This window comes from Varanus komodoensis, unplaced genomic scaffold, assembly GCF_004798865.1.
Source record: "Varanus komodoensis strain SLA01 unplaced genomic scaffold, ASM479886v1 scaffold9, whole genome shotgun sequence".
Taxonomy (NCBI): domain Eukaryota; kingdom Metazoa; phylum Chordata; class Lepidosauria; order Squamata; family Varanidae; genus Varanus; species Varanus komodoensis.
Window position 1 is genome coordinate 6,965,643 of NW_025336598.1, and position 25,547 is coordinate 6,991,189.

At 41.6% G+C, this 25,547-nt stretch overlaps 2 protein-coding genes across 9 annotated transcripts in view; one reads left to right on the plus strand and one right to left on the minus strand.

Annotated features, from left to right (window-relative positions):
* TRMT44 (tRNA methyltransferase 44 homolog) overlaps positions 1-1,718 on the minus strand; it is a 32,513-nt gene extending 30,795 nt beyond the window's left edge. For 3 of the 7 annotated variants that reach the window (XM_044417939.1, XM_044417937.1, XM_044417940.1), the window contains exon 1: positions 1,260-1,718. In XM_044417939.1, coding sequence (XP_044273874.1) covers positions 1,260-1,680 — 421 coding nt within the window. In that variant the 5' untranslated portion in view covers positions 1,681-1,718. The remainder of the gene's footprint in view (positions 1-1,259) is intronic. The other 4 variants (XM_044417941.1, XM_044417938.1, XM_044417942.1 and 1 more) reach the window with 3 other exon arrangements.
* A 991-nt stretch (positions 1,719-2,709) lies between these two features.
* Positions 2,710-25,547, plus strand: part of ACOX3 (acyl-CoA oxidase 3, pristanoyl) — a 47,624-nt gene continuing 24,786 nt past the window's right edge. Inside the window, exons 1-10 of one of the 2 annotated variants that reach the window (XM_044418115.1) lie at positions 2,710-2,813; positions 4,385-4,578; positions 11,233-11,466; positions 17,610-17,684; positions 18,373-18,462; positions 21,344-21,487; positions 21,878-21,966; positions 23,374-23,470; positions 23,749-23,931; positions 24,704-24,826. In XM_044418115.1, the coding sequence (XP_044274050.1) occupies positions 4,420-4,578; positions 11,233-11,466; positions 17,610-17,684; positions 18,373-18,462; positions 21,344-21,487; positions 21,878-21,966; positions 23,374-23,470; positions 23,749-23,931; positions 24,704-24,826 (1,194 nt within the window). In that variant the 5' untranslated portion in view covers positions 2,710-2,813; positions 4,385-4,419. Of the gene's footprint in view, positions 2,814-4,384; positions 4,579-11,232; positions 11,467-17,609; positions 17,685-18,372; positions 18,463-21,343; positions 21,488-21,877; positions 21,967-23,373; positions 23,471-23,748; positions 23,932-24,703; positions 24,827-25,547 lie in introns of those variants that run through there. The other variant, XM_044418116.1, reaches the window with a different exon arrangement.

Here is a 25,547-nt window from a genome sequence, read left to right on the forward strand (position 1 = left end):
ACAGATGATACCACTCTAATGGCAGAAAGTGAAGAGGAACTAAAGAGCCTCTTGATGCAGGTGAAGGAGGAGAGTGCAAACGTTGGCTTGAAACTCAACATTAAGAAAACTAAGATCATGACATCTGGTTCTCTCACTTCCTGGCAAATAGATGGGGAAGAAATGGAGGTAGTGACAGATTTTATTTTCCTGGGCTCCAAGATCACTGCAGACAGTGACTGCAGCCAAGAAATTAAAAGACGCTTGCTCCTTGGGAGGAAAGCTATGACAAATCTAGACAGCATACTAAAAAGCAGAGACATCACCCTGCCAACAAAAGTGTGTATAGTCAAGGCTATGGTTTTCCCAGTTGCAATGTATGGCTGTGAAAGCTGGACCATAAGGAAGGCTGAGTGCCAAAGGATTGAGGCCTTTGAAATGTGGTGCTGGAGGAGACTCCTGCAAGTTCCTTGGACTGTAAGGCGATCAAACCGGTCAGTCCTAGAGGAGATCAACCCTGACTGCTCTTTAGAAGGCCAGATCCTGAAGATGAAACTCAAATACTTTAGCCACCTAATAAGAAGGAAGGACTCCCTGGAGAAGAGCCTAACGCTGGGAACAATAGATGGCAAAAGAAGAAGAGGACAGCAGAGAATGAGGTGGCTAGATGGAGTCACTGAAGCAATTGGTATGAGCTTCAGTGGACTCCGGGGGATAGTGGAGGACAGGAAGGCCTGGAGGAATGTTGTCCATGGGGTCGCGATGGGTCAGACACGACTTCGTGACTAACAACAACAACAAAAGCAATTTGGGGTATTTTAAGAGAAGTGCTAGCTGAAAAATGCTACAAAATGCTTAAAATAAATGAATTCTTGTGAGTTTGTTTGATGAAGAGAACAAAGTTTTGGATTTTGCTAGAGACTTTGGTTCAAATCCACTCACAATTTGGCAAGTCACCATCTCTCAGCCTAAAGAGTCTAGGAAGACTCCTACAGGTCAATTACTAGAGAAACGTATTTTGCACGAACAACTGTGCATAGTAATATAAGGGAGATGCATTGTACATAATTGTAATTCAGGCACTTTCCTTGCAAGATCTGATAATAAATTTCCCATCTCTACAGCCACAGCATATTCTGTGAGCTTTTCACATTTACACTCTCCACATGTTTTAAAGACACACAAAGCTCCACTATGAATATCGCCCTGCAACTTATTCATTTTTTTCAGTCCAGTCGCAACCATATAGAAACCACGCCCCACAGAAACTCCAAGCTCACTCTGGAGAGCCTGAAGGCGGAACAGGAAAGCCGCCCGGGAGCTTTCCTCCGTCAAGTCACCTTTTACCACCATCTCCTTCTCTGGCGTGGAAGGGCTGCCTTTGGGCACGAGGGTCCTGAGTACCACCTCCATCTCCCCTTCTTCCTCGGGGCCTATGAGACCGAGTGCCTTGCAGTCCTCGGAGCAACAGAAGGCTTCCCAGGCAGCCTCAAGCACCGACCGCCGAGCGTCAGAGCCAGTCCCCTTCCCGTCTGTTCCGTGCCGAGGCCGGGCTACCCTCCGAACTTCCTCCAAGCGGGCGCCGCACAGCCGCTTGTTTGCTACCTGGGGCTTCTCCAGCCACACATTCACAGCCGTCCAGAAGCCCCCAGGAAGCAGCAGAAGCGGGTCCGCAAGACGAGTCTCTCCCAGAAGCTCCATGACAGACAACGTGCGTGATCGGGACTAGCAGGCGCGGAGATGACGTCACGTCCAAATGTGAGACTCCTTTACAAAGTAATAGGAGATAGGACTAATAGAGCCGTATAGTTCATGTCTCTGTAGGGCATTTACGAGTTTTCATTGCAGAATTTTTTTTTAGCCTTTCCCATGAAAATCGGAAATCCAGCATTTTAACATTACCGTGATTAAGTATCAACATGTTTCTGGATAAGATGCTATTTATTGTGATTTTAAGATTTTAAAAATTGCGGTCTGTCAATGCAAGCGTAAGTACTAATGTAGCAGAACTTAGTCATTTCTACCCTACTGGAAAAAGAATCCAATGTGCAGCTTTTTAAAAGCATGGCATTTCTGGAACCCACTAAAACGAATGACAATTCCAGAAGGATAACCATATTAGACAGCAAAGAGTCTTTGCAGCATCTTTAAAAATGTGTTACGGCATAAGTCAGCCTATCTCTTCAGATTGTTGGACTGCAACCCCCATTATCCCTAAGTATCATGGTCAGTGGTCTCGAATGGGGAAGCTGTAGTCACAATACTATTTGCAGGGCACCAGCTGGGAAGGCTGGCCGAAAGGTTCATCAACAAGTCTTAGCTGGTGGATGTATACACCCAAGAGAACGTCAGTGTTTATCAACTCTGCTTTGTGAATGACCACTGTCACAATTTTATTCTTTCGAACGTGAACATAATTGTCCGTTTATTCTGCATTACTAGTTTCGCATCCTCACTGCTCCCTCCTGGTCTCCCTCGTATATATGTGTACGTGTGGTCTTAGAATAATAATGCATGCATCCACTGAGGTCAACTCTAGCCTACATAGTCTTATTCCATAATAAAGTTCTCAGTCTTTAAGGTGCGGGAACATTGTTTACAACGGTTCCTTCAGAGCGGCAACAGAAATACACTGAATTCTGTCCTTTGTTTTAATATGTTCTCACTGAGGGGCGGCGGTACATTGACAATTTCCCTTTGGCTATTTATTTGTCCAGACACGACTTTGCACCTTTAAGAGGCGGCGGCGCGGTGATGCGGCGCTTGGGGCGGGACCAAGCGGGGATTGGAAGAGAAAGGGGAGGACGGAAGTCCCGCAAGACGGAGGCAGGCAGGTAAAGTATTCAGAGGAGAGGGAAGAGAGCGAGTTGTCCCCTCCAATCTTCCTTCCTTCAGTGCGGGAAAGGCATGATTTCAGTCTGGCACCTGAGGCCATGCGGGAATCATGGAAATCGTGGCATTTCTGGCCTCGTCACACGAACGTCGGACGTTTTAGGGCATCCCCGCTAGCGGGGGAGGACGCCTTCTACTCCTGGGCACTTTCGTTAGAAAGAGAAATAGCATGCTTGGAAACAGGGAAGGAAAGAAGGAGGAAGGGGGAAAGATCAGACATGCCGTAGCTGCATCTGTGCTCGCTTGGATCCATGCACAATTGGGAGCAAGCCCTGTTCAACGCATTGGCAGAATCCAGCTGGGCACGAGGGCTCACTTCAGTTCCGTTGCAGTAGCTCAGAGGTCTCTAACCTGGTGTTCACAGCACCTGTAGGCAAAGTTCTCTTCTCCCTGCCCACTTAAAAAAAAAGTTGTAAGAAAAACACTGGAAAATGTGAGGGTTACCTTTTCACAATACAGAGAAATTCTGAAATAGCCAGTTACTCTAAAAATAACATTTGTTAACTAACTTTTATTGGGATTGGGAATTGTCTGAGTTCATTGGCTGAGCAATTGCTTTGCAGGCAGCAGGCCTTCAGACTCATCCCCAGCATCTCCAGGAAGGAAGAGAAAAGAACCCTGCCTGAACCCTGGAGAGCTGCTGCCAGTCAGCATCAATGGTATTGGGATAGGTGGAATCAGTAGAAGGCAGCATCTTCTAATATGCTGCTAAGATTTTGAGAACTCATCAAGGCAGCTCCCATAGACATGAAAGGATGAGGCCAGCACCTGGGGCCCCTGCTTTAATTTTTGCCAGTGGTGCTTCTTTGAAATCCCTAGGAAACCTTTCCCCCCACAATCATAAGTATTTCTGTGGGAGCTGGCAACTCCCAAAAGCAGCATTCAAACTGAGAAATAAGCAGCTTAGTGAGATCTGATGTTGCATCCTCCAGGTGATTTCTGCAGTGCCTACTTAGCATCATACTGGGCAGTCTGAAATGTGCCTGACCATGTCCCTTACTTTCCAAAAAAGGGAGGATTGATTACAGTTAATGACATCCTCATTCAGCATGTAGGGCATTTACAAATTGCTACACTAACAGCTGACAACTGAAAGGGACTAGGTGTATAGCAGATGCAGTGGCCATTTAACACTTGATAACCTAGTATTTTTAAGTAACTTTCAAGTAAGAGAGTTGGGAATTTTCAGCTCTCTGGTAAGGGATGAGATACTCTGCCTGCTCTAGGGTGCATTCTTTCCATTGCCCCCTGCACTGTGTTTTTATGATGGGTGGTGCATCTTTCTTTCCTTGGACTTGTGTATAAGGGTTGGATCAGGACTAAAGTTATGCTGATCAAATTTCTAATTTTACTAAATTAGAAATGGAAAAAGTCCTCTTTTTATCTGTGGTTGTCTACATCAACTTGTTCTTAACCATTGGCTGTGTAGGGTCCCCTGGCTGTGAAGTGAGAGGATGATCCTTTAAAAATATTTGTGAAAATATTAAAACAAGTTTTTATTTATTTTGAATAGTCTCGACTATTTCCAGAACAAACATTTTTGTTAAGATGGACTCAGTCAATGATCTGGAAAGGGTCTGCACTCAGAACACATTGCTACTTCCAGACCTGCCCCTTGGGCCACTCTGTGCCTACCGGAAGAAAGCATCCTTTAGTTGGAAGGAGATGGCACTATTTCTAGAGGAGGAAGAGCTCATCCATTTTAAGGTAAAGTTTTGCATAGTATTTCTTAAAGAAACCTTCCAGCATCAATGTAAAAATTGTAAACATACTTAAAAGTCCCAGTAGATAACACTTACTCACAATGTACTAGGGAATTATGGTTGTTGTAAAGGATCTACATGATTTCTTATATCAAGAGAGACGTGTTTCTCCTGCATCAGCATGTACAGTGCTTGATGGATTGGCCACTTGTTGACTCTGTTGACCGGTGTATAGGGACAGTTAGTAAACCAATTCATGTCATACTACCAGTACATGTGAAGTTTCTGGTTATAAGGTTTTCAGTCCAGGACTAGGCTAGAGATAGAACATTTCCAGAAAAGTTGAAGCTGTATATAGGAAAAAGTTTGCTCTTTGAGAGGTGTTTCCCACCTCCATAAAAGCACAAATAAAATTGATCAAATTTGAAATATACACAATACTTTCTTACCAATCCTAATGTTGCTGTTTTTAAGAATATTAAATGCACTATGTATACCTTAGCTATCAGATAAAATTGTAAACTATGAAATTGTATAGTTTACTATATTGATGGAATTTAAGAAACATATAGAGTATAGAGTATAACTTATAAACATATAGAGTATAACTATTTCAATTTTATTCAGAAAAATGTCCTGTTTGGACAATATACACCACACAGTGGCAAACTGTGGATTAATTAACCCACAAATTGCAGGGACATGTGCTGAACCTGAACCACAGAAGCCACTTATTTGCATTAACAACCCTCAAGTGCTGCTTCTCTAATATCCAAATAATGGCACTTAGGGCTTTTACATGAATCAAGTTAACCCATAGCTTGTTCTTGAATTAATTGGGGGTTCTTTAACCTACCAACAACTCAAGGTTCCCCTGTTCAAACATTCACAGAAACAAAACTTGGAGATGGCATTTGAGGGTTGTCAGTGCATACATGAAGCAGCTCACTCATAGTGTGCATCACTGCATTTAATTAGTCCACAATTTGCTGTCTGATAGCACAATGTGCTGTCTCAATGGCATCTGAGCAGGGTTAACAATTTGTACATATACCTACTGTTAGAGATGGAAATACAAATACAAATCTAAGTCATCTTAGTTTTTGCCATTCAAAGAAATAGGTATAAAATTAAGCAGAAAATAGAAATAGGAAGGTATTATCTAGGTTGCCCCTTCATGGATCACTGCCTTGTCATGGTGAAGGGGCTTGTGTAGCTCAAGCTATGAGCTATGCCATACAGGGCCACCCAAGAAGGACAGGTCATAGCAGAGAGCTCTGACAAAAGGTGATCCACTGGAGAAGGAAATGGCAACCCACTCCAGTATCTTTGCCATGAAAACCCATGGACAGTACCAAAAGCCAAAAAGATATGACGCCGGAAGATGAGCTCAGGTTGGAAGGCATCCAGTGTGCTACTGCGGAAGAGCAGAGGGCTAGTACTAGTAGCACCAGGAAGAATGAAGTGACTGGGTCAAAGCCGAAAGGACACTCAGTTGCGGATGTATCTGGTAGTGAAAGGAAAGTCTGATGCTGTAAAGATCTATACTCCATAGGAACCTGGAATGTAAGCTCTATGAATCAAGGTAAGCTGGATGTGGTCAAACAAGAGATGACAAGACTGAACATCAGCATCTCAGGAATCAGTGAACTATAATGGACAGGAATGGATGCATTTAATTCAGATGACCATCAGGTATACTACTGCGGGCAAGAATCCTCAGAAGAAATGGAGTAGCCTTCACGGTCAATAAAAGAGTAGGAAAAGCAGTATTGGGATACAATCTGCAAAATGACAGAATGATTTCAGTTCGAATCCAAGGCAAACCATTCAACATCACAGTAGTCCAAGTCTATGCTCCAATCACTGATGCTGAAGAGACTGAAGTTGACCAGTACTATGAAGGCCTACAACACCTTCTAGAATTAATATCGAAAATGATGTCCCCATCATGATCCCCATCATGGGGGATTGGAATGGTAAAGTAGGAAGCCAAAAGATAACCAGAATAACAGGCAGGTTTGGCCTTGGAGAGCAAAATGAAGCAGGGCACAGACTGGTAGAATTTTGTCAAGAGAATACGATGGTCATAGCAAACACTCTTTTCCAACAACCCAAGAGAAGACTCTACACATGAACATCACCAGATGGTCAACACAGAAATCAGATTGACTATGTGCTCTGCAGCCAAAGATGGAGAAGCTCTAAACAGTCTGTAAAAACAAGATTGGGAGCTGACTGTGGCTCAGATCATGAGCTTCTTGTTGCAAAATTTAGGCTTAAAGTGAAGAAAGTACGGAAAAGCACTACGCCACTCAGGTATGACCTAAATCATATTCCTGATGAATGTATAATAGAGGTGACAAATAGATTTAAGGAGTTAGATCTGATAGACAGAGGGCCTGAAGAACTATGAATGGAGGTTCGCAACATTGTACAAGAGGTAGCAACAAAGACCATCCCAAAGAAAAAGAAATGCAAGAAAGCAAAATGGCTGTCTAAGGAAGATTTACACATAGCTGAGGAAAGAAGAAAAGCGAAAGGCAAGAGAGAAAGATACACCCAATTGAATGCAGAATTCCAGAGAATAGCTAGAAGAGATAAGGAGGGCTTCTTAAATGAACAGTGCAAAGAAATAGAAGGAAACAATAGAATAGGGAAGACCAAAGAGCTCAAGAAAATTGGAGATATGAAGGGAATGTTTCATGCAAAGATGGGCATGATAAAGGACCAAAATGGCAGGGACCTAACTGAGGCAGAAGAAATTAAAAAGAGTTGGCAAGATTACACAGAAGAACTATACAAGAAATTGCTTAACGTCCCTGATAACCATGATGGGGTGGTCCTTGACCTCAAGCCAGACATCCTGGAATGTGAAGTCAAATTAACGTTAGGAAGTCTGAGCAACAACAAGGCTAGTGACATGAGGTGACAGTATTCCAGCTGAGCTATTCAAAATCCTGAAAGACAATGCTGTAAAAGTGCTACACTCAATATGCAAGCAAAGTTGGAAAACTCAGCAGTGGCCACAGGATAGGAAAAGGTCAGTTTACATTCCGATTCCAAAGAAGGGCAATGCCAAAGAATGTTCAAACTACCGCACCATTGCACTCATTTCACATGCTTGCAAAGTTACGCTCTAAATCCTACAAGCTAGGCTCCAGCAGTAGGTGGACCAAGAACTACCAGAAATACAGGCAGGATTTCGAAGATGCAGAGGAACTAGAGATCAAATTGCCAACATACATTGGATCATGGGGAAAGCTAGGGAGTTCCAGAAAAACATCTACTTCTGCTTCATTGACTATGCTAAAGCCTTTGATTGTGTGGATCACAACAAATTGTGCTAAGTTCTTAAAGAGATGGGAGTACCAGACGATCTTATTTGTCTCTTGAGAAACCTATATGTGGGTCAAGAAGCAACAGTGAGAACTGGACACGGAATGACTGATTGGTTCAAAATTGAGAAAAGAGTTCAACAAGGCTGTATACTGTTGCCCTGCCTATTTAACTTATATACAGTGTCCATCATGAGAAAGATGGGGCTAGATGAATCACAAATTGGAATTAAGATTGCTGGGAGATATATCAACAACTTCAGATATGCAGATGATACCACTGTAATGGCAGAAAGTGAAGAGGAACTAAAGAGACTCTTGATGCGGGTGAAGGAGGAGAGCGCAGAAGTTGGCTTGAAACTCAACATTAAGAAAACTAAGATCATGGCATCCGGTCCTCTCACTTCCTGGCGAATAGATGGGGAAGAAATGGAGGTGGTGACAGATTTTATTTTCCTGGGCTCCAAGATCACTGCAGACAGTGACTGCAGCCAAGAAATTAAAAGACGCCTGCTCCTTGGGAGGGAAGCTATGGCAAATCTAGACAGCATACTAAAAAGCAGAGACATCACCCTGCCAAAGAAAGTGTGTATAGTCAAGGCTATGGTTTTCCCAGTTGCGATGTATGGCTGCGAAAGCTGGACCATAAGGAAGGCTGAGCGCTGGAGAATTAAGGCCTTTGAATTGTGGTGCTGGAGGAGACTCCTGCGAATCCCTTGGACCGCAAGGTGATCAAACCAGTCAGTCCTAGAGAGGATCAACCCTGACTGCTCTTTAGAAGGCCAGATGCTGAAGATGGAACTCAAATACTTTGGCCACCTAATGAGAAAGAAGGACTCACTGAAGAAGAGCCTAATGCTGGGAACAATTGACGGGGAAAGAAGGGGATGGTAGAGAATGAGGTGGCTAGATGGAGTCACAGAAGCAGTCGGTGTGAGCTTAAATGGACTCCAGGGGATGGTGGAGGACAGGACGGCCTGGAGGAATGTTGTCCATGGGGTCGCGATGGGTCGGATGCGACTTCGCGACTAGCAGCAGCAACAGCAACATCTAGGTTGAGGAAGGTACAGCAGTGGCAGTGGGTGGGATCCATTGAGAAGAAGCAAGTTGAGTGACTTGCCACAGCCAAAGGACGGCAGTGGTGGCAGCAAGAAGGATCCAGCTGTTCAGCCCCGTTTTTTCAAGCAGAAGTAAAGCTGAGCAGCCCCTTCCCCACTATATGCCAGCTCCCCAGTCCGTGAGCGTGAGTCGGTCAGGTAACACGCAGCACAGCATGGCAGCTTTCTCCAGTATTCCTGCTGAACGTGGAGAGAACAAAGTGCTGCTTGTTTCATCATGAAGCTGCACACAAAGAGAGGAGGTAGTAAGTGCTGCTTTTTTGCATTTGACTAAAAGTATAACAAGCAAACAAGTCAGGCATTATCAGACCTGAGTCCTTTCTGCTCATCTTGTAAAGTAGAAACTTTAATGGAGCCAACCTGTTGCAAAGGCCATTCCTCATTAACAAACAAACAGTCTTGGGGTACCCTATCTTATGGCATAAACTTTTGTGGAGTCAACTTTACTTTATCAGATGCATCAGATCAGATACATTACTTTATCAGATACATGAGCCATCAAATGAAGTGGACACTAGTACACCAAAAGTTATATGATAATACATTTGTTGGTCTATAAAACACCATGGTCACCTTTCTGAATGTTTCTCTTGGCTCTCCCTTTTTGCAGACATGTTTCCAAGACTCCATTTGTGTCCCACTGAATTTTTAGTTTTTCTTCTTCTGGTGTTTATTGGCGAAGCAAAGCCAACGGCTCTATTACTGCCACTTACTGATGACAAAATAATAGTAAATAACAACAACAACAATGTAAAACTCCTTGATTCAAAGCCTCCCAACTAAACTACAACTGTAAAAAGTTCCAAAGAACAGACATCACTAGCAAATTTTCAATTGATCTATGCCTTTTCTGCTTAGATTCTCACCATCACACTACTATTAATATATGCCTTTCTGTGTAACTCAAAGTAAAATGTATGGGGGGGGGGCGGTCTTAAAAATATAAAAGAGGATAAGCTATACAATTAAATAGCCATCATTGCTGTGGATGTCCAGGATTCTGACATTTTGCAGAGAAAGATGATTGGGATTGAAAGACTAGGAGAAAATGTAGCCTCGAAACCTTAAGCTGTAAGCAGACACAATATGCAGGACTTCAGATTTTTTTTTTTTTACTGTAGAGATAAGAGACCAAGTGGCCAGATTCTCTAAACTTCAGGTTCCTGTTTTCCTCCCCATTTACCACAAGCATTTGTAATGTCCTTTTGATTTGTGCTAATAGGAAACTTGTGCAAACTGAATGTGAAAACTGTGGGAAAATATTGCATAATTTTCATAGTTGAGAAATTTCCCCTCAGAAATTAAAACATTTAATTAGTACTTAGCATTAGTATAGTAAGTAGTGGTGCATTTGATTAGCATTTAATTGTGCAATTTCAAACTCTTTTTGAAATCACATATTTCCAAATATGAATGCGCATTTGCATATATTTTCAGTGAATACCTTCTCCTCACATCCACATTCAGGGTTGCAAATGGAGTATGTTTGAGTGTTTTGTGGGTACTAAAAATATTCTCATATTTCTAGTTTGTTGCCTCTGTTTGTAATCACCATGGTTTTTGCATGCATAAGTGAATTTGTAAGCACATTCATACTCATCTAAAGTTTTTTTTATCCTAATGCATATATGATTAATTTACTGGAGATGCTAAGTTAAAACACATATGATAACTTACAGTAGATATTTGTGTACTTTGCAACTTCTCTTTGTTGCAGTATTGCCCACCCATTTTTTTTCTTAAGAAAGAGACTTCTTATGTTCCCCTTTCATGTTCAAAATCTGGAGATACAACCTTTGTGCTGAATTCTCTTGTTTACCCAACTAAACTGGGCACAAAGTACACCCTATGTTGTGAAACCTCTGTGCTCTTTACCTTCAGGTTAAGACTTTTTAAAAAGCAAAGATCAAAGGCTTTTACATCAATAAAATTTGGACGCAATCTCTTTTATCCATAGTACAATCTGATTATTGTAGCCTTGAATGGTATTTTCTGTAATTTCGTTCATACATATGAGTAAGTTTAACTCCTTTTCAAATGTTTTATCCCTTTATGCCACTTGTGATATAAAGAATTTGCTACCAATATATTAATGTTACAAATTAAACTGATATTAATGTACAAAATAGTAGGTATATTTCATCTCATTGGAAAATGCATACCTGACTTGTTCAAGCATTCTGATATTTTTCTTCCATAAAGCACAGAATATTCTCAACTCTCGAAAATGATCCTCTCTTTGCCCGTCTCCCTGGACAAGAAATATCCCTTGAGAAATACCGTGAGCTAACATTCCTTCGCTGTAGGAGACTTTTCGAATATGATTTTCTAAGGCTGGAAGAGATGATGGAGAAACCATTAAAATTCATGGTGCTGGTTACTTGTCTGGGGATGTATGATTGGTCTCTTGCAGCTAAATATTTGCTAAACTTCCAGGTATGTGCAATATATGTATAAGCCTCAGAGTAGCTTTACTTAAGCCCATTTATGAAGTATTTCAAGTTTGTTTTTCAGAAGCTTTCAAAGATGTTCTGTCTGGCATCTTAACCATTCCAGGTGTCTTCCTGACTAAGACATTTTATTGTTTTTCCCTCTTTTTATGTGATTTTTTTTTAAAACTTCATTATTTGGATATGTGAATCTGATATCACAAGCCAGCAATTTTGAATCATTCAATTATCTGTCTGAAAATAGATTTAACTGCCATTTTTTAGCATCAGCATTGTCAGGGCTGATTCAGGACCTGGTCCAATTCTTTTTGAAGCTAATGCTGGCACTCTTTCTTCTTGGATTTAAACTGAAGTTAGTTTTCAAACCAAACACCTTTAGAGCTCTAAAGGTGGAACCAAACACCTTTAGAGCTGCAAAGGTACAAAGGAAGCCTTAGCCATTCATTAGCAGCAAGAGTGCTGCCACCTCACCCACTTTGGTTTAATGATGTAAAGAACTGTGCATGATCTTGCTACAGTACTCTTATTTAGACAATCCTGTGTGCACAGCTCTTATACAGGCTAAATCTCCACCTGACATCATGATCTACTACCTACTGTGAGTTTCTTCCTGTGTTTCTGCTTTTGATACAATATAAGACATAACAGAACCTGAGAGGTAAATGTGATGTTAGCTGTGCATGTTTCTGTTCTATGTTATTGAATCAGTCGTGGGGATAGCATGCAACGTGTCCGGAGCAGGAATTGTGCACCCAGCTCCTCCAGATGGCTGTCCAGGTTCTTTTTGACTGTCTCCAGTGTGGAAGCACCCGCCACCTCTCTAGGCAGTTGGTTCCACTGTTGTATTGCCCTGACTGTGAGAAAGCTTTTCCTGAGGTCCAGCCTGAATCTGGGTTGCTGCAACTTGGATTGATTATTCTGTGTCCTACATTCTGGCATTAGCAAGAAGAGATCTTGACCTTCCTCTTTGTGATATAAAGAATTTGTATAAAGACAGTCTTTGAGGTGCTTATAGAGGGATCTCATGTCCCCCCTCAGTCTTCTCTTCTCAAGGCTGAACATGCCCAGTTCCCTCATAGGGCAGTGTTTCCAAACCCTGGATCATTTTTGTCACCCTCTGCTGGACCCTTTCTAATTTACCTGCATCTTTCTTAAATGTTGGTGCCCAGAACTGGACACAATATTCCAGGTGAGGTCTGACTAGTGCGGAGTATAAAGGAACTACTGTTTCCTGTGATTTGGAAGTAATACATCAGTTAATGCAGCCCAAAAAATCATTTGCCCTTTTGGCAGTTGCATCGCATTGTTGGCTCATGTTTAGCCAATTGTCCACAATTACTCCAATTTCTTTTTCTTGTTCATTTCTGTTGAGCCACAAATTCCCCCTCTTGTATCGATGCATTTGCTTTCTTTTTCCTAGGTGGAGAACTTGGCACTTGTCCGTATTGAATTTCGTTCTGTTGGTTTCAGCTCAGTGTTCAAGTTTATCAAGATTGCCCTCTTGATTGCCCTCCTCTAGGGCAGGGGTCCTCAAACTTTTTTACCAAGGGGCCAGTCGAAAGCTGCCGGCGCTGAGCGCGGGCCAGAAAGGCGGTGCCGGAGGTGCATGCTGGCTGGCGCGGGGGTGGGGCACACGCACTGAGGTGGGGGCGGGGGGCGCGGCGAGGTGTGGGCGGGCACATGCAGTGAGGCGAGGCAAAGTGGGGGAAGGCACGCGCCACGAGGCAGGTGCACGAGGCAGCAGCTTGCTCACTTGGAAATCGTTTTCTCCAAGCGAGTAAACTGCGTGCAGAGTGAGGTGGGCGACGGCAGGCATGCGTGTGGATGTGGTGGGTCCTAATGGGCATGGCGGTCCGGATCCGGCCCCGGGCCTTAGTTTGAGGACCCCTGCTCTAGGGTGTTTGCTATTACACCCAGTTTTGTATTATCTGCGAATTTGAGTATCTTTCCTTGTACTTCCTCATCTAAATCGTTAATAAAGATGTTGAAGAGCACTGGGCCCAGGACTGATCCCTGTGACACCCCACTAGTTACCGCCATCCAATTTGAGAAGGTGCCATTGATTATCACTTTTTGTGACCAATTTAGCAGCCAATTTTGGATCCCCCAATAGTTTTTCCATCTAGTCCAGTTTTGCTAATTTGATTATCAGAATGTCGTGTGGCACTATGTTGAAAGCTTTGCTAAAGTCAAGGTAGATTATGTCCACAGTGTTCCCTTTGTCCATTTGGGAAGTTACCTAGTTTAAAAATGAGATTAAATTAGTCTGACAGGATTTATTTTTGATAAATCCATGCTGACTTCTATTAATTACTGCATTTTCTTCAAGATGCATGCAGATGAATTTTTAAATTATTTCCTCCATACTTTTTCCAGGGATTGATGTCAGACTAACTGATCTACAGTTCCCAGGTTCATCTTTTCTTCCCTTTTTGAAGACAGGGACAACATTAGCCCTTATCCAGTCATCTGGCACTTCTCCTGTTTTCCCAGATTTATCAAAGACAAAAGCCAGTGGTTCTGAGAGTTCCTCTGCTAGCTCTTTTATGACTCTGGGATGGAGGTTATTGGGCCCTGGAGATTTGAAAGTATTTATTCCACCTAGGTGTTCCTTGACCAATCCTTGTCTGTCAATCTTGGGCTGCCATCTCTTTACTTTCAGCTTGAACTTCCTCTTGATTCAGATTTCCTTGTGGGAAAAGACTGAAGCAAAGTAGGAATTGAGCGCCTCTGCCTTTTCTTTGTCATCTGTTATCACTCTGCCACCCACTTTAAGTAGCTGGACATCCTTCTCTTATGTCATTTGTTCTGGATGGATCTGAAGAAGGCTTTCTTGTTGTGCTTAGCATCCCTTGCTATTCTTAGCTCATTTTCTGCTTTATCCTTCCTGATGCAATTTCTGCAATTCCTTGCTATTTGTTTATATTCTTTTGTGGCCTGGCCCTGTTTCCACTTCCTGTACATGTTCTTTTTTTTCTTTCAGTCTGTCACTTAACCCTTTGTGGAGCCATGTCGGCTTCCTCTGCTGTCTTCTACACTTATTATTTTGTCCACCAGGCCATTCCTGTTCGTATTAAAACGAGATCAGCTGATCCTCTCATACTTTCCTCTACTTTCTGCTGGAGAAAGTTGGCAGCAACATGTCAGGAATCTCTTGGTGGGGCCATGTGTGGCAGAATTTGTCTCCCAGCATATATCAGGGAAATTGAAGTCCCTCATTATGACTACAGCATCCTTCTTGGAAATGCTGGCGAGTTGCTTTTCGAAGGTTGCATCCTTGCCCTCTTTTTGACTGGGTGGACGGTAATACATGCCAAAAACTATGTTTTTCTTATTTTTGCTCCCTTTAAATTTAGCCAGAGGCTTTCACTGGGGCTACTTCTTCTTGAATTTCTGTGCAGGTATGTGTGTCTCTCACATACAGTGCAACTCCACCCCCTTTTTGTCCTTTCTTTTTTGTCACTGATTTTGCTCCTTCCTTGTCCACAAACATCACACTTTCTCTGAAATTGGGTATGATAATTCAGTCTGCGGTGCTTTAGAGGAACATTGGTGCTCTCCGTTGCTTGCTAAGACCGCTATCCTTCCTGCCTTCCAACCTGTGAAATTGGAGAGTTTCTGTACTGAGGGAGCTTAACTCCAACCTATTCTGCTCCAGGTGTTTCTGACACTGCCCTTAAGTAGTACTGCCACACACCATGTTGCAAGTAAGTCTGGACAACACTTACAAAGACAGTTCTGAGCTGTGTGCTTGGTAAAAAGAATCTGCGTGATTCCTCAAAAGGGAGCCCCTGCCTCAGGAAGTGAGGTGAGTGGCTATGAAGAGGGCCTTTTCCATTGTGACACCGCAGTTGTGGAATGAGCCCATCGGGTGCCCACATTGTGCTCTGTTTGGAACCTTATTACTTTCCCAAGAAGCTCAGTATCTGTTCTTTTACATGTGTTAATGTAATTTAAATATAGATTTTTGTTTTATTTTTCTTCCTCATACTGTAGTTTAAAATGTTGATATCATATTTTAGCAGTGTGCAGACTCCAAGGTGCTGGATTAGAGCAGATTGAAGAGCTGATCAGCCTGTATGTCAGATACTTTATTTCTGTTAGTTTTACTCTCATTCCCATTTGCATTTAAGGCATAGTGTTAGAATTATTGTTTTATTTTATAATTAGACTGATTTGTTAATAATCATGTACGTACTGATTGAGACTAAAGTTATTTTTAATACAAGAGGGAGTGGAAGCCATGTTGGCCAAGAACAAAATGAACACAGATTTTGGAATCATGGTTATCTGTAGTTGTTCATGTTCTGATTTTGCACTGTTATATTTGCTGCTGTTCATTTGATATGTTGTGAGGTGCTATAGGCACAGTCCTTTTGAAAAGCGGAATATGAACAAATGAATGAACAACTATGTTTATCTATTTGGGTATCAGCTGCTTTTTTGCCTAAGTGAGTAGTGGTTCATCAGATTTAATGAAATAGTGTGGAGAAGTTCTGGAAGTCCTAGATTCCCATGCCATTGAGAACTAATCTGTGCTTGAGGTTGGCTAAGAAATCCATTTTCTTTGAGTGGGCTATACAGGACAATACTGTAGTGATCATCAGATCCCTGTCCTCTTCTCATAAAATGTTCACTAAATCATTGTGCTGAGTTGACACAAGTTTGGGTTTTTGTAATCCAGGACAGGAAGCCTCCAGGCAGATCTCCTGGATGTGGAATCTCAGGCCAGTGGGCCTTCCCATCTAGCCTGGCAGCATCTTTGGGTGGCCTTGGCCCTACCTCCTTTGTAACAATGAGAAAAACTTTTCTCTGTTCAGTACCTTTTCCCGCCTTAGCTTAGAAAAAGGCTTTCCTAAGGGGCTTAACTCCTTAGCAATGAATATTGTCATTATTCTGCCACCAGAGGGTAGCAGTGCATTGATCTCTTGCAGAGCAGACCAGCTCTTGATGAACAGAAAGCCCTTTCTCCAACTCCTTTTGACACCAGAAGCCCTTCTGTTCTAAAGTATAGCAGTGTGATCATTGTTCTTGATATCCTCACAGGAGATTTACCCAAGAACACTTGTCCACCATTAACAAAGGGCAGTAACATAAATAATCCATTATTAAGTTAGTGAGCTCATCATGTGAATCTAATTAAATCCATTATTCAGTTGGGGTTTCATTTAACAAATAGTTCATCAGTTAGCTCTGCAGTCCTGGGATAGCTGTCATCATTTTCCAATCAGTTGAAGTAACTTTAAAGAAAGTATTCTGTTCTGGGAATTAAAGCTCACCCAATGACAATGTTCAGCATGGCATTTTTTTTTATAGTGATTTAGCTAGCAGAATGAATAGAAGTACAATAAATGGTATATTAAAAATGTGTACTTTGTTAATTGAAAGCTATTCATATGGCCTTAATCACAGAATCATAGAATACTAGGGAAGGAGCCTATAAGGCCATCGAGTTCAACTCCCTAGTCAGTGTAGGACCTCACTTCAAAGAATCCCTTACAGATGATTGTCCAATTGCCTCTTGAATTCCTCCAGTTTAGGAGAGCTCATGACCTCCCTAGGCATTTGTTGCACTGCCATACTTCTCTAACAGTCCTGATACCTAGCTGGAATCTGGCTTCCTGTAACTTAAGTGTTTTGTCTCTTGGCTCTGGAACATGTAGAAGTGGCTTGCCAAAATGCCCTCTCTTATTACAGCAGCCAGTGGGAGTTCAGGCTTCTTCCACAGGGACTATGTGGAGAGCCAGTTTTCAGAATTTTACCAACTCTTCCCATTGGCTCCTTTTTCATCCCCATCCTTCTAGTTGTACACTTAGCTGATTTTCACATTGTTTGAGAACAAGAAAGTATTCTAGGTATTTTGATTCTCTTGCATATTTCACTACACTATGTAACTGAAACTAGAAGAAAAAAGTAAAGCAGAAACTAGTTTTTTCTTACATCTGCTATGATTGTTGCCACTGAATACATGGGGAGGAGGTTGGAGACCAATAATCTATTGGATTCTGCTTGCAAGCAGTGTTGCATTATCACCTTCAAACATTCTTGAAGATTTCATTAAGGCCCTTTTCTGTCTTTGTCCATTTCTAAATATTTCTGTTACTCATTCATATCATTTGATATTTACAGGTGTTTAAAGGTACAATTCAAAGTGCAGGCTCTGAAAGACATGGTGAATTTATAAAACAGAATGAAAATATGGAGGTACTTCTTTTAAGTATTTATTAAAATATTCATAATATCTTTTGAAAATATTTCTCTGGATCTAATTTAATTGGCTTTAAAAATAATTAAATACTAAAGCATCAAAGATAATTTACACATTCCAACCAGCAGCACACTAATTTGGATTTGTATATTTATTAGCACATCCCCAACTTCTTGATATATATAGCTATTGACAAGAATATGGATTTTTTTATTGCTGAAGTAACCTGCAGTTAACCCTTATCCTTGCCTCAGACTTACTCCTAAAGGGTGAGTGCTTGTGAGTTTAATATCTATCAGTATATATTGAGTTCAAGCCCTCTGCCTCTCCTTCCAAACCCCAGGAGAACCTGGAAAAGCCAAGGACTAACCTGCTGTGCAATATAAGTTCAGGACTCAGTGTGGAGACTTTTTGGCCAGAGAATGACCAGGCTCAGCCCCTGTTTCTGGTGCCAAAGTACACGTGCTTTCTCTAGAATGAGTGAAGCCAAAGGGCAGCTACAGGACAAGACATGAATCCTGAGTCATATGTTAAGAACTTACAAATGCACTGCTGGAAGATTCTAAGTTGAAGTCACCATGTAGCTCTATTACACTTGAGAGCCTTCATTTATTTAACTTTTGTAATATTCCAACTTGAGCTTAATTTAATCTTAAACTTAATTTTGTGTATTTTTACCTACAGAATTTTGGATGTTTTGCTCTAACTGAAGTAAGCCATGGTAGCAACACAAAGAATATACGGACTAGTGCTAGATATGACCCAGCTACACAGGTTAGCATGCTATCCACTGACATTCACCTTTACTATTTTGTCATTAACAGTTTATTACTTAGTACTCTAATCTGTGACATATTTGAACCTGCCAAAGCTATTTATGGAGCACTTCTGTGGCCCCTAGACAGCATCTTGACTTTGGAGGTCCAGTTCCTCATCTGAAAAAGAACTCTAAACTTGGAGCCTGGGATCCATGCTCTGATCCCCCTCTTCCTTTTGCACTGGCTTCTTCTCTGAGGTCATAAGAATGAACTCCCAAGGTGTCAGGAGAGGAAAAGATGGGGCCCACAAGGATATAATTTATTCTAATAGTATGCCTGCTTCCTTCCCTCCCTGTCTGAAGCACATTTGAGTTTTGGGGGCTCCATCACTACCCACACAACTCACTCCATTTAGTAGGATTCCAAATACTCAGGCTGTTCTCATGTAATAACAACACGTTGGTTAAAAAACCAATGGGTTGCCAGGGGCAAGAAAGAGGGGACTTGCTTGTGACCTACCTGCCCCTTCCACTTTTACTCAGTAACCCACTATTATCTCCTGCTAAGTGCAGCATTCAAGCCCAGATTGCTTGGTTATTTAGGGGATAAATAGTCTGTAATTATGCCATGGCTTGTTGTTAGCTATCCCTAATGACATAGCTTGACCTGACACCGTAATGGCTTTTTTAAAAGATAGGTTGTCATTACATGTGAAGCAGGTCTCCATGCATTTTCAGGGCTGGGGTGCTGCTATGGGAAGTTGTGGGAAAGTGCACTTAATTTAGGCATAGCCTAAATCTTCCCAACTTGACAATACATCATGCTGATTGAATGTATACTCCTGCACATCTTTTCGTGGCCTTTTTTTCTAGTCACTTGAAACAAAGTACAGTGGTACCTTGGCTAATGAACTTAATCTGTTCCAGGACTCTGATCATGACCCAAACTGGTCATGAGCTAAGTCAAATTTCCCCATAAGGTTCAATGTAAATAAGGTTAATTCGTTCTGTAACTTTTTTTTTTTTTAATCAGAAAAATTTGAAGCGAAGTGTCAAAGAACAACAAAGATCATGGCCATCCCCCCCGCCCCCCGAGCATGAGCACGGCCATCTCCCCTCACCCCCCATCACGAGCACGATTGCGATCGTGGCCATAAGCAGGCACGCTCGTGGGCGTGCTTGGAGTGGGGGGAGGGAGATGGGCGCAGTTGCGGGCACATGTGGGGAGAGACGGGCACAATCACAGGTGTGCTCAGGGGGAGACGGGTGTGATTGTACTGGAGGGGAGTTGTGCTCGTGCAGGAAAGATGGGTGATCACGGATGCGCTCGTGCAGGAAAGATGGGTGCAATCTGGGCCATCTCGCCCCCAGCACAATTGCAGCCATCTCCCCAACCCACCCCACGAGCACGACCGTGATCGCACCTGTCTTCCCTGCATGAACACGACTGCAATCGTGGCCATTTTTCCATTCGGGGGGGGGGGGGTAGGGAGATGGCTGCCATTGCGGTGGCCACCCAATGCAGAGTTAGCAACCTGAGTCAAAATTTTTATGAAATTTTTGTTTGTGACCTGATTTTGTTGTGAACTGAGGTGTTCGTGAGCCGAGGTGCCACTGTAGTAGTCAAAAATAACGCGCTCTATGTGGTGCTGCCCTTGAAGACGGTCTGGATACTTCAGATGGTGCAAATTAGAGCTGCCAGGCTGCTGACGGGGACTGGACGTTGTGCTCATATAACTCCAGTCCTCTGTCAGCTTCACTGGCTCCCCATTGAAGTCTGGGCCCAATTCAAGGTGCTGGTTATCACCTACAAAGACCTTAATGGCTTGGGACCTGGTTACCTAAAGGAGCTCCTGCATCCATATGTGCCCTCCTGCCCCTTGAGATCAGCAGCAGAGGCCCTTCTCCAGGAACCCTCCATGAAAGATATTAGGAGGGTGTGTACCCGGAGGAGGGCTTTCCCTGCAGTGGCACCCAATTTATGGAACGCGCTCCCCAGAGAGGTCTGCCTGGCGCCGTCGTTATTTGTTTTTCGGCGCCAGGCCAAGACCTTTTTATTTAAATGTTATTTTAATTGTTAATTTTATTTATTGATTTTAAATTTTTATGCCAGGAAGTCTCCAGTATTTTATGCATTTGTATAGATCTATATTTATTTATGTGTTGGAAGCCGCCCTGAGGCTTATGCAAATGAGGTGGCACACAAGTATTCCAAACAAACAAGCAAATAAATGCAAGATTATTATCATGTCACACTACTACGGCAATTATCCTGTTATGCATATCAGTAATTTCTCTGTTTTGATTAAGTTAGAACTTGTAACAATGGCAAATTATGGGTTAAATTTGGAATCCATGCCCCACTTGCTGAAAGCAAGCTTCAGTAATGTAATCAAGTATGTCAGCTTGACATGCAAACCTAGACTGCTGGGTTATGCGGAAGCCATAGGATAACCACTGGGTTGTTTAGCACCTGAAGGACCTAGCAGTCTGGTTTTGCTTGTTTCGCTGGCAAAACCAAATGTGTCAGTGGGACATTGTTTACAGGAAGCTGAAGCTGCTTGTGTATAGCACTTATCCCCACAAATCACAGGTTAAATAATCCATGATTTGCTAACAAGATTTGCAGCCTGGGTCCATACTGACTAATGTAGCTTTGCTGAAGCATGCCTCTTTGCCATGCCTAATTATCTGATAGACACATGGTAATGTGGCATTTACATCCACTTCTAACTGTTAGGATTACATTTTGTTGGGCTCTAATAAGAATTCCTGTAAGAATATTTTCCTTTGTGTTTCTGTTTTACACATTTACCACATAAAGTAGAAATAATAATAGATGCTTTCAGTTTTGTACTTTGATAATTGATTCATATGTTTTGTGTTCTCAACTGGTAGGAATTTGTTATTCACTCACCTGATTTTGAAGCTGCCAAGTTTTGGGTTGGCAACATGGGGAAGAATGCAACGCATGCAGTTGTTTATGCTCAGTTGTATACTCCAGATGGGCAGTGTCATGGATTGCATTCCTTTGTTGTACAGGTAAGAACGGTTCATTAATTTTATCATTGTGTCATTTGCATAGTATAATTCCATAAATGAACACCACATTTCATAAAACGATTTGAGAAAAAAATACCATGCTTGCTGTTACTAGAAAATTCAAGTATTGCAACATCTGTATAGTGTTTAATCTGTTCAATGAAGCTTGCAATATTCTAACGAACAAAAGAAAATACAATTTTCTACCAAAGATCGGCCACTCTCATCGGTCTCTTTTCATGCATTTTATTAGACCATAGCATAGTTATAATACAAAAATCTGTACAGAGTTTTTCATAACTTGAACTGAAGGATATTTTAGTAACTTGTTCTAAATGTTTTCATAAATTTGAAATATTTCATGAGAATGTAATGAGACTTTTTTTACAGATTCGAGACCCAAAAACACTTCTTCCTATGCCTGGAGTGCTAGTTGGTGATATAGGAAGGAAACTCGGACAGAATGGTTTAGATAATGGGTGAGTATACACCAAACTGTCGCATTCCAGCTCAGAGGGGATGTGTGCAAGCATGTATGCCCTGTCCCTAGAAATCCCTCACCAACTTGCCAGCCCTTCACTGCATCGTAGAAGTTTGTTGCCTGTGTTCTTACTCCAACTGGCAGTTTTCTTCCATATTGCAGCCAATCCTTTCCTAAAAGTGCTTTCCAATCCAGCCATAGCCTAAAATCCTCATCCTTTCCAAGAATCTATTGGTTGTGACCTTTGGCTTATTCTTGTTAGTTCAAACCCAGTTTTATAAGTCTGATTTAAGTTCCATGTTTTTAATTTCCATCTCCATCCCCTGGTTTGCTTGATCACTGTGGCTTAAACAAGCCATCATAGTTCCCTTAAACCATAGTGATCATATAAAATGGGCCTCCTTGTCTCTTTGCTTTGGGCATTAATGCTTTGCTTTCTTTCTGGGCCAGTTTGCAACATGATACTGCATTTTGGATTATTTAACCTCTAATGCCAGCCATGAATATGCTAACAGGTGATTGCCATGTCATCCAAACCATGTCATCAGGGGTTATACAAGGATTAACCAATATAATATATTATTTGGAAAGCAACCTAGTTGGGCTCAGATCACTTTAGAGATTGCCTGATTAGGCTCAGGTTCGCACTTTTTTAGGAAATCCAGAACTGTTACTTCGTTGTTGCATTGGGAAATCAACAGATGGCTATAATCTTTTGGGAGTTTTTGTTTTTGATAGACATGGATGAAATTTGCAAGCATGGTAGCACCCTTCGTGTGAATACAATTTCCAATTTCAAATGTGATTTTGTGCAAGTACCCTTTACATTTTGACTTTTTAAAGCAATAACCCATAGTTTTCCCCCTTTCTTGGCAATTATTATGAAAATGACATACATTATAGAAATGATCCTAAGAAAGAAACCTGAAAATGTCAGAGGGATAGATACTGCAGTTTTTCATAAAGGGAGTCTTTTAAACTATTTTTGCTTTTTGCTTTTGAGAGGGAGGGATTCCCCTTCTAACCCTGTGGTTTGGGGACATTTTTTTTAGAAATGAGTACCATCATTATTGTATCTGTAGGCAAGAAAGCTGAAAAAAATGTCTGTTCATATGCTTAGGTGTTTGAATTCTACGTTCACTGATTGTGCTATGCCAGCAGGAAATAACTGTTTGTGTTACTGGGAATTGTAATTTCTAGAAGTAACCCCAGAAAGCAATGAAAATGCTCATTTCCAAATTATAAGCTGCTCTGCTGATCTGCTGCATTCCAGAAACAAGGATTTTTTACTCATTTTGTGTTGCTTCTAGGACCACTTGTTTCCTGTTGTAACAGTCATTAGTCCCACTGGCACACAAGCACAACAGGACACTGCCCTCTAAACTGAACTATTTTTAATTGGCAGGTTTGCCATGTTTCACAATGTCAGGATACCAAAAGAGAATTTGCTGAACCAAACTGGAGATGTCACAGCTGAGGGAGTATATATAAGGGCATTCAAGGTATGAATTGTGCTCAATTATCACAAATGTGCTTAATACTCAAACTTTATCTCTGTTTGCAAAGGATTCTTCTTCACTAATCCTTTTAGCTCATTCTCACATGCTCACTGGAGGATTTTCATCAAAGCTTATTTCACTACATGAAGATTAAGAATCTAAAGCACTGCATTATCCTTTCAGTATAAATGCTTGGCATACTTGGAAAGTTTGTTGATATAAAATGCTTTATAAAGTTATTAATTTAACACCTTCCTGTTTGTACTATTTTATTTCTCCAGGATCGCAAGCAACATTTAGGAGCTTCCCTTGGTGCTTTATCCAATGGAAGGGTTATAATCATAGCCATGTCTGTGATCAATTTAAAGCTTGCCATATCAATAGCAATTCGCTTCTCAGCTACCCGCTGCCAGTTTGGACCAACAGAAGATAAAGAAATACCAGTTCTTGAATATCAAATGCAGGTGAAAATCTAGACCTCTGTTGAGCAACAAACTTTGCATAGAGCAAGAACCTAGCTCAGCACGGATTCTAGCATGTGAGACACATAGGTCAGTGGGTCTGTCTTTACTATTCACAGGAATGTTACCATCAGATGCCACAATGTACTGGGCAATGCTCACTACTGCTTTGCTAAACCGAACATTAGGTGTATTTCTTAATATTGAAGAGCATTGGCTCCTTCATGGCAGAGATATTTGATAGTAATCGGGTGGCCGCATGCAGGAGCTGCTTATGCTTGTCAGGGAAGAAAAAACTTTCAGTTCATCACAGCTCCATGTTTAATGAGGAGGGCTAATTTTTGAAATGTAATTTGAGCACCTGAGAGCACAATCCTATGCATGTTTAGACAAAAAAGTTCCTACAATTCCCAGCATGCCAGAGTGAGCATGACTACTAGGGAATGCTAGAAGTTGTAGAACATTTTTCTATCTAAACCACACAAGTAAAATACTTTTATTCCTTCAGGAATACTAAAGAGGCTTGAAATAAAGATAAATATGAAATTGTCATCCAATTCACTTATGTTCATCTTTCTAACATGTGCTTGGATGAGTGAAAGCTGATTGAAGCAGGCTTGTGATTATTTAAGCTATCATTGTTGGAGGTAAAAAAATTGTAGCCTTTACTCTTGTAGAGTGGATAAAATGTCTCTTTGACTAGTTTGAAAAGTGTTTTAAGTGATGCTTGTCTGTCTCCCAGCTTTCTCTGATGTAGATTTCATTTTCATTCCAGCAATGGCGTTTGCTTCCTTATTTAGCAGCCACATATGTCTTAGACCATTTCTCTAGAACGTTGTTCATGAACAACCTGGAATTCCACATAGGTGTACTAATGAAGGACAAAAGTCCACAACAGGTGAGGGGTCGGTCAGTAGTTCGTGGTCCTAAGCTATTGTATGAAGCACAAGTGGGCCCTTCACTTGGACTGGCAACATCCAAAGTACTGCTGTCTAAAAAGTGTAGTTATTTTCCATTAAGTGGGATTCCCCTAACATTTTTCACTGGGTAAAATATGGCAACTGCCCTGTATTGCTTGGTATGGAAGTAGTGGCTGTACTCTGAGCTATGGGGAAAATGCACAACAGTGTTACCTGCCGTTATCATATCACAAGGGGTGGTTGTGTTTTTTTGCTTCTTTCCTGGACTGCTAATGGGAAGCTTTTTTTAGCTATATCACACTACTCAGTGACTGGGTGCTGCTAATGAGTAAATTAAACATCATTTACTATGGTCAGTCACGCAGATATGACAGATACGGTATGAGAAGGAGGTGGCAGGCAGAGTACATTGCTGAATACCATGAGACATCTTAAAAGTTAAGAAAAAATACTGAAAGCATTATCTGAACTCATCAGCTCAAGGAAGACTAAAATGTGGTCACCCTTTGGATCCTAGTGGCCCCATTAATCCCAAAGATCATCATCTTGGTGATTGTTAACATTACCAGGACTGTCCTTGACATCTGTTAGAGCTTCTGTCCCAAAAGTCACATCCAGCCCTTTGCTCGATTTTATGTGGTCCTCAGCATCATCCAGATTTCTGGACACGATGAGTCCACTCTTGCTCTTCAGGCCACT